At 34.7% G+C, this 8,964-nt stretch overlaps 1 protein-coding gene across 1 annotated transcript; it reads left to right on the top strand.

Moving 5' to 3' along the window:
* Positions 1-3,861: 3,861 nt before the first annotated feature.
* Positions 3,862-8,682, top strand: LOC105174100 (monodehydroascorbate reductase). The gene is made up of 10 exons (XM_011096089.3): positions 3,862-4,039; positions 4,769-4,840; positions 5,858-5,909; positions 6,177-6,257; positions 6,403-6,521; positions 6,622-6,841; positions 6,958-7,076; positions 7,174-7,299; positions 7,583-7,723; positions 8,105-8,682. The coding sequence occupies exons 1-10, from the start codon at positions 3,989-3,991 to the stop codon at positions 8,426-8,428; spliced, it is 1,305 nt and encodes a 434-aa protein (XP_011094391.1). The 5' UTR covers positions 3,862-3,988; the 3' UTR covers positions 8,429-8,682.
* Positions 8,683-8,964: the final 282 nt, after the last annotated feature.

Below are 8,964 nucleotides of genomic sequence, written 5' to 3'. Positions count from 1 at the left end.
ATGGGATGAGAGTGGAAGTGCTTTATTTCGATCTAGGCCCATGTATCTAACTAGGACCACTCCATCTTTTTACATAACTGAAAGTTGAAGGAAAGCAATAAGAATTTTAAAAAAGGGTTCCAGTTTGAATGCAGATTGTCCCTCCCACCCCACCACCATATGCCTAATATCATTACCTAAATTAAACAACTTTAATTAAAGATGGTAATGTAGCTTGTGCCGATGCAAACTTCGCCCATACCGATGCGTATTAATCGCCATTTCTTTTGCCTTTTTGTTCTGCTAAATAAATCATGGTATATAATCTACTTTAGTCGTTGTCCATAGGGAGCGATTATTGAGAAAATATTATCGAATCAATCAATAATTTAATATACTCATTACACATCAGATGTGATTTAAGAATTGATTGTTTTTCGTTGTACAATATATTGTTTGATATGAGCTTTACTATTTTTATTTTGAAAAGTTGCTTTGAGATATAGACGAGGTATTGAGATTTATAAATCACTCAAACTTTTTATTTACAACAAATATGTCCTGTTTGCCTATACTATTAATCTCCTAGATGAAGAGTTTGGGATAGGGTACGTGCCTTGTTCTCATGCCTCATTGCCCGGTAATTGTCTGTTTTGGTCTGATATAAGACTCACGGTTTTATTTTGAAAAGATGACTTGCTACAATGAGGATGTCTTGAAACTTATAAGCCGTTTAAACTTATTCTTTGCAATACATGTGTTCCACTTGTCGACATTATCAATTCCCTAAAATGAGGAACTTGGGATGCGCATATGCCCTGTTGCACAGGTATTGTCTATCCTGACTTTATATGAGTCTCACAATTTTATCTTTATTTACTAATTATAAAATTCAAAATATGTCGTTGGCATTTAATTTTATTTTCCTTTTAACCCCAACATGGAAAAGAATGATATATATTAGGAAAAAAAAATAAAATTAAATATTAATAAAATATTTGAACTCTTAATTATAAAATATAAAAATCCATTGGTCTTTATTTTTTTTTTTAATTTAATAAAACTTTGGCGTCTATTTCAATTGTCACCTTGGGATAATTTTGATTTAACCCCACAACAACAACCAAAAGAAATTGAATACATGGTTCTTTCATAAACCCCCTCTACCCATTTTCTCTAAACAATATATTTCTTTTGAAAAATTGGTCTTTATTTTTTCCTTTATAAAGTTAGACGTAGGTTGATCAGACTCCGAATTACTTCTGGGCTGCTAGGCTTGTGACATAGTCATAGTCTCAACATCAACTGGTCCCCTGCTAATGGGGTCTATGCAATAAATATAAGTGTACTTTTGGAAAATTGCAAGTCCTGGTTTAAATTAGACTATTATGGGAGCTTTTTAGGTAGTAGGTATTTGTATTAAATATTACTTGGGTTTGAGTCAATTTTCAAAAGTACGCATGAACAATCACTTTCCCATAGTATTCCTTCTCCCCAAGAATTGATTTTTTTTTTAAATGAAAATGATGAATTATTATTTTATGAGTAAGTCGATTATAACCACATATGCATATAAGAAATTTGATCACGCCACAAGGGCTTAACGACTACAAAATAAAGGTTAGCACTCCGATACTTAAGTTAATAACGATTTATGGAGAAATAAAAGGAAAACATGAAATAAAATGAGAATAATGGTATAAAATGGTGATAATATATATATATATATATATATTTGTATGGAGTGCAAATCATGAACTTAAAATAGCCTAAGAATCGAGAGAGCGAGAATAATGTAACATAGCCTAAAATAACTTGTAGTGAAAACGGAAATTTAAAGAAAAATTGGTGAGCTTTATACAGCAAAATAAATACTTTCAACTTTAAATGAGTAGATTATTGATTTCCACATGGCAGCTTAATAATGGTGGATTTGCTTAGTTGAAGTGTAAAGACTCGAAACAATTATGGTCGTGGGTTTCGTTAAATCAAATAATTGTAGATTCCATTATTATATTGATAGGTAATTTATAATTATTCAATACAACAACCTATAATTTCGGGAATATATTTGAGTCGATAGTGAGAAATCAGAATTAAAATCACTCAATTTTTTCTAATAATAATAAAGAAAACTATAACAATTATGATGGAGAAAAAGAAGGTCAAGAAAACGTAGTTTGAACTTTAAAATGAATTCTGGGTTACAAGGAACGATTTCAGTGCGGTTCCGTCCAACGGGCCTTGAGGAATCAATTTTTCGGAAGTCAGAGTCGCCAAAGGGTAGCTACAAATGGCGTGTTTACTATGGGCTAATGGCCCGTGAGTGACTAGGCCCTAAACAGGAGAAAAAATTGATCTTTTATTTATAGGTAAACTGGAGAAAAAATTGATGAAAACTATCTTATGTGATTTTCTCCCGAGTAATGACCCTAATTAATTTTTTTTATATAATTATTATTATAATGTATTTTTAATAAAAATGAAATTTCAGTAATTATTTAATAATAAATATACTTTTATTAATATTGCGGATGAGAATTGACAAGAATAATATCGTGTGACTTTAAAATAAATAAATATATTGAATGATGTAAAATAAATAATGTTACTTTTTAAAAACTCAATTATTTCCCAAATCCTACAAGCTCATTTCCTAAAACCCCTTTTAATTTATTTTGATATGACAAGTTGAAAATCTGCTGTCTCGTTAAAATTCCAAAACATTGGGATTTACTTTTCAAAGTAGTATTTGAATTTTAATTTTTTGTAATGAATTTGGTCAAAAAATAGTTGTAGATGCATCTAGACAGGTTTTGAAGTCAGCGTCCAAACGTCAACTCAAATAGCAGGCGAGAGTAACGTATTTCCTTAGTTTATTGGCATAGATGCTTTTCACACCTACCCAAATAATTTAGTTCCCATCATTGACGCTTTTATGGCGCCCAAAATCGTCTCGAATCACGCTTTTGTCCCGATTTATATTTAAATAGCTAGAAAGGAAATAAAGATGCTTCCATCCGCGTATAGGACACTTTAGCCTCAAATTTTAAATTTATATATGATTGCACCAAATGCTCAATTCTTCTTTTATTATTTAAAATTTGGCAAATTTTTGTATTTTAGTATCATGTTTCGCTACACAAATGTACACCAACGTCGAAGTTCTTATTATTTCATTAATATATATATATGCAATAATTATTTTGATTTTATTTATTTATTTGAACAAGGGAATATGACATGATTAATAAGAATATTAATAATTGCATTAATCAAACTGATATTTTTCGCATCAAACTATACCTTAAACAAAATTATCAATATTTTTATATTAAAATTACACTGACTAATAAGAAGCTACTATAAAAGTAAGGTAAATATCACTTTTAGTCCCTCAACTATACCACTTATCCATATTTGATCCATCATATTTCTCTCTTATTAAATTTAGTTCCTCAAATTTATATATTCCATCAATTTTGATCCTTTTCGTTATCTTTATTTTAATTTTAATGGATGTGCGTGGAAAAAAAAAATTGGTGACAAAATGACTAGAAATCGGGACCTAATCTAAAGATTTTATAATGAAATTTTCATTTGACTTATGTGTGGGAATTTGGAAAGTGGAATTTGGATGATATCAATTTTGAATATTTGGACAAGTGAGATTGCATGCCTTATTTCAGGTAGGACTAGTCCGCTCGTCATTAGGTGCGAAGAAGACCCAATGCATCTATCTATTCACGTGGCGACTGCAAGGTCAGCAGATCCAACGGTATTGCTCGTAACACGTAATAGAATCAGCGTGACTTCCTGGACGTTTCAATCATGAACCGGTCACAATCGTCCGCCTCCTTTTATGCATAAAAGTATATATGTGTGCTTCCACCATCCCGTATTTCTCACCTAAATCCCAAAACTAAGAAGAGAACAGGAGATCGCCTCTGTCTTCAGCGGATTCATTCTCCAGCAGGTTGATTTTGATCGGTTATCTGGCGTTGGTTCAATGGCAGAGAAGTCATTCAAGTACGTGATCCTCGGTGGTGGCGTTGCTGCTGTGAGTATCTTTCGTCCTTGATCAACTTTTCTTTTGAGTATGACCTTTTTATGCTTTTGCTGTTTCTGTTGCATGGTCTGCTATTGTTCTGGCCGATTTATGTATTGTTTAGTACTTTTTTTGTTATGCGATGCTGAAATGTTGTCAACTGATTAGTGCAAGTCTACTTCGTTTTCAATCAGTTCTTTTTGGTTTTGATGGAAGTAGAATTAGAAGTGAGTTTTCCTAGATCTGTATTACATTTCTACACTTGATTTAGTTGCCTCTTTTTAGAATATATCACAGAAGGCTTTCTGTCTTCTTCCTCATTTTTCTTTTTTTTTTTCTTTCTTTTAATCTGTTTCTATTTAGCGTTGGCTGAGGTTTAAATTTCTCTTTTGAGGTTTCAGCAGTGTATATTTAAATGCTTGTTTTCTGTTGCTATGTAAGTTCTATGTTATATATATATATATATATATTAAATTGGGTAAGGATATCTTTGTTGGCTTTATCAAGTAAAGATTCACTATGAATTGAAAATAATGATAAAAATTGCCTGATTGAACCAATTCACTGTATTTTGTTGGTTGAATTTGTAGCCTCTGAAACTACCATGCTTCTAGAAATATGTGAAAAGCTCAATTTGAATGGTGGACATAGTAAAGCGTAGCAATGCAACTTCACAATAAAATTACATGAAATTGATTTAAGGTATGGTCTCTGGATTGAGGGATGTGTTTATGGTTGCAGGGATATGCAGCGCGGGAGTTTGCAAAGCAGGGAGTCCAACCTGGTGAACTGGCTATTATTTCCAAAGAGGCGGTATGCACCCATCGGAGCTATTTACTGAGAACTCTTGTTTTTATTAGAATGAGTGAATTAGTAGTCAGGCTTTTCCTTAAATGAGAATATCTTAACCATGGGCATTATCATATATGCTAAAACTTGCTGTCAAATAATGGATCAACAGTCACATGTTAGATTGCTAGTTGGCTGTCAAGAACTGCAGAATAAATAATAGTAAATACACCAAGGAGCAGATATCTGTTCTCAATCCTATATTCTCTGTTCTGGAAATCTTACTTAGCTATTCAATATACTAAATCCAATTGGTAAGAACAATTACAATAGGTTGGTTGGCACAGTAAATTATGTTTGTGAAGGTCTTCACCGTATATTTTTAATCTCTTGATGCACACTTCTATAAGGAGCAACTTAACTGTACCATATTATTTGGCGACGGAAGTGGTAATCTAATTATGCAGGGGATTTATGTATAAGAAGGCTGCTTTATTAGCTTACACTTTACCAAAAAACAAAAAAAAGCTTACAAACAACTTCTGTTGATTCTTCATCTTGATCTATTTGATTGAACTTAAAGATTTGAATCTTCTAACCAGATGCCCTATAATTGTTTAAATGGAGAAGCAATTTCCCAGCATCTTTTTCTTCTGTTATAGCTTGATCTTAGTCTCACCATTGGTGCAATGCTTGTTTCTTCCATAGAATCAAATAAATGAATATAAGTGCTTATGATGTTTTTCCTGCCTCAGAAACCAAGATCTTACCGGACTATAATGTATTTATGAAATATTAATCCTGAACACATGGGTTCATTAAACACTTCAGGCATCCTTCACTTCTTGTAATTTGTTCCCTGTCTCCTCCTTGGTTTCATTTTCCTGCTTTAATCATTGTATGCATCTTCTGTAACATCTGAAATTTGCTTCTTTCTTAAACTTCAATGCTTCTCTTCTGAATTTATGCATAGGGGTTGTCCTGGTATGAACATGTTTATTTTCCTCTTTGTTTAACGCCTGTTCTTAATGATGGTTTCAGGTGGCTCCTTATGAACGCCCAGCACTTAGTAAGGGATACCTGTTTCCGGAGGGTGAGTTGGTTACCTCTAGTATGTTACTCAATTACAAAGGACAAGCTGTATCATGGCAAAACCTTTGTTCTAATTATAGGTCATAGACACTGTCTTGGTCTGCGGAAATCCTTACATTAAGCATGGATACCTATCCTCGACGACACACATCCACATGGACACAAAACTGCACATTTTTGTTCACCTTTAGGTTTCTGAAAATGATTTCAATGTTTCTTTAGTTCGTTAGCAACATACTGATTCTTTCAAGCTCATCATTGTCTCCAGGAACTGCAAGGCTACCAGGTTTCCATGTGTGTGTTGGAAGTGGGGGAGAGAGGCTTCTTCCTGAGTGGTATGCTGAGAAAGGTAATACCTCTTTTCAATCATATGTATGAAGAAGTAGCTGCCATTGTTTGACTTATATGAAGGCATGCATCAGTAGGAATTGTTCCTCATATCTCCTTTAGAGTTTGTGCGAATCCTTACATGAGCTTATCTTGATGATTGACAGGGATAGCTTTGATCCTTAGCACAGAAATAGTCAAAGCAGATATTACTGCAAAGACACTTACCAGTGCAGCTGGTCAAACTTTCAAATATCAGACATTGATTATAGCAACTGGTTCCACTGTACATATCATGTTCTTGGAATTTATCATAATTATATCTTTTGGTCTTTTTTTCATGTAGCATACTGCTGCCTTCTGACTGCACACATTACTCTGTCCAGGTTATCAAATTGACGGACTTTGGTGTACAAGGTGCTGATGCCAAAAACATCTTTTATTTGAGAGAGATTGATGATGCTGATAAACTTGTAGAAGCAATCAAAGCAAAGAAAAATGGGAAGGCTGTGATTGTTGGCGGCGGATACATAGGTCTGGAGCTAAGTGCAGCTTTGAAAATCAATAATATTGATGTCAGCATGGTTTACCCAGAACCTTGGTGCAGTAAGTCAAATTTGCCACACATTTTCCTTACTAGGTTTTATGGTTGTCATTTATCCTTATTCTGTTAATTGAGTTCTTGGGGCTCTCATTCACTTGGCTTAACCATATGTCTTCAGTGCCTAGGCTATTCACAGCTGGCATAGCTGCCTTCTATGAAGGTTACTACGCAAACAAGGGAATCAATATCATTAAAGGCACCGTAGCTGTTGGATTTGGCACCAATGCTGATGGGGAGGCGAGTTCTCAAGCATATGAAACTTTTTATTCTTCAGTTAATGATGTTTTTACATGCTTGATAGCATAACATGTGCAATCTTTTTCACGCCTTTCAGGTTACTGAAGTAAAACTTAAGGATGGTAGAGTGCTAGAAGCCGATATTGTTGTTGTTGGTGTAGGTGGAAGGCCCCTCACAGCTTTGTTTAAGGGCCAGGTTGTAGAGGAAAAGGGTGGAATCAAGGTGTGCAGCTTCATTCTTTGCTGTTTTTCCCTCTAAACTGCTCCCACATTCTCATTAGCATATTGCAACAAGAGTCACCAATTTCTATGGGATGTACTCGCAATTGTGATCATGATACGTTTTTGTGAAAAAGTTATCTACCCCATGAATGACAACCAAAAGCATGAAGAAATGAAGCCCTAACTTCAAGCTTGGTTGCACTGGAGATGTCAAACATTCCGAGGATATATTTATCATTACTAGATTACTTCATGCTAGATAACATATGGCCTTATTTTTGCAGACTGATGCTTTCTTCAAAACGAGTATTCCTGGTGTATATGCTGTGGGTGATGTTGCTACGTTCCCCTTGAAATTGTACAATGACATCAGAAGAGTTGAACACGTTGATCATGCTCGCAAATCTGCTGAGCAGGCTGTTAAGGTATCTGATATTTTTGTATGCATAAATATGATCTTCTTTTGGACTATATTAACTAAGTACTCCTATGTGCCAAAAGGTAGCCTTATTCGTGGGACAAAATTTTTGACTGATGTGAATGTATGACCCCAACTGCTAAGTTAGATTGTCTTCATGCTCACCATTTATTTGCCTGGATATGGATATAAATTCACTACCTTTCAGTCCATATTTTAACCCTAGAGAATGACTAAAACCAAAAGTTTAACTGCTGTGAAGAGGGCTCTTAGCACAAGTTTCACTTCATTTGTCTTTCAAACACACGCTTACACACAACATATTGTGTTTTATAAATCTCATTTCCTGTAACGAAGCTAAAGATTTAACTCACATTCAATTCTGCAGGCAATTTTTGCAAGTGAAAAAGGAACATCTATTGATGAATATGACTACCTTCCATACTTCTACTCCCGTGCCTTTGACCTGTCATGGCAGTTCTACGGAGACAATGTAGGTGACACAGTTTTATTTGGAGACAACAGCCCAACATCCCCTACACACAAGTTCGGAACATATTGGATCAAAGACGGCAAGGTCGTCGGTGTATTTTTAGAGAGTGGAACTCCAGAAGAAAACAAGGCAATTGCTAAACTTGCAAGGGTCCAACCTGCAGTGAGCAGCTTGGATGAACTAGGCAAAGAGGGTCTCGCTTTCGCCAGCAAATTCTAAAATTTATTTTGTCAACATATATACCAGAAGGCATTGTTTCTGCATTTATCCAAAGTTCGTGGCCTTGGAACAGTTGTTCTCTGTATTCTGGACCATGCTCCTTGATTGTGGTTTGTTCCATGGACTATGCAATATTTTTTTCGCCAGTACTGCCCCATCACCTGAAAGCGACCAGATTTCTATGAAGTAACCTATGTTGCAACAGGCGTTATTGCTACCATTTTCTTGAAAATTTATGTTGAGCTCTTACATGATATTTTCTGTTTCTGCAATTCTTCCGTCGTCGTTGCCACTGGTTACGGATATAAGTTGAATATCTTCGTGGCGATATGGTGCTCGTCTCTTCAGCAGCTATCAAGATAATTAATTGAGGATTTCTCCGCTTCTGGCTTCCTATTGGGGTGCGGAGATTCAAGCAAACAACTTTTCTCGAACAATTAACGTCAGATTTTAAAAGCATGTTGAGGATCTTGATGCCAACCACATCAGGATGATTTCAGTTGTAAAAACCGAGTGCATGACAAATATTTCAATAA

This window comes from Sesamum indicum, linkage group LG11 (genome assembly GCF_026168435.1).
Source record: "Sesamum indicum cultivar Baizhima isolate 11 linkage group LG11, ASM2616843v1, whole genome shotgun sequence".
NCBI classification, from domain to species: Eukaryota; Viridiplantae; Streptophyta; class Magnoliopsida; order Lamiales; family Pedaliaceae; genus Sesamum; species Sesamum indicum.
This window is presented reverse-complemented; position numbering and strand designations above follow the sequence as displayed.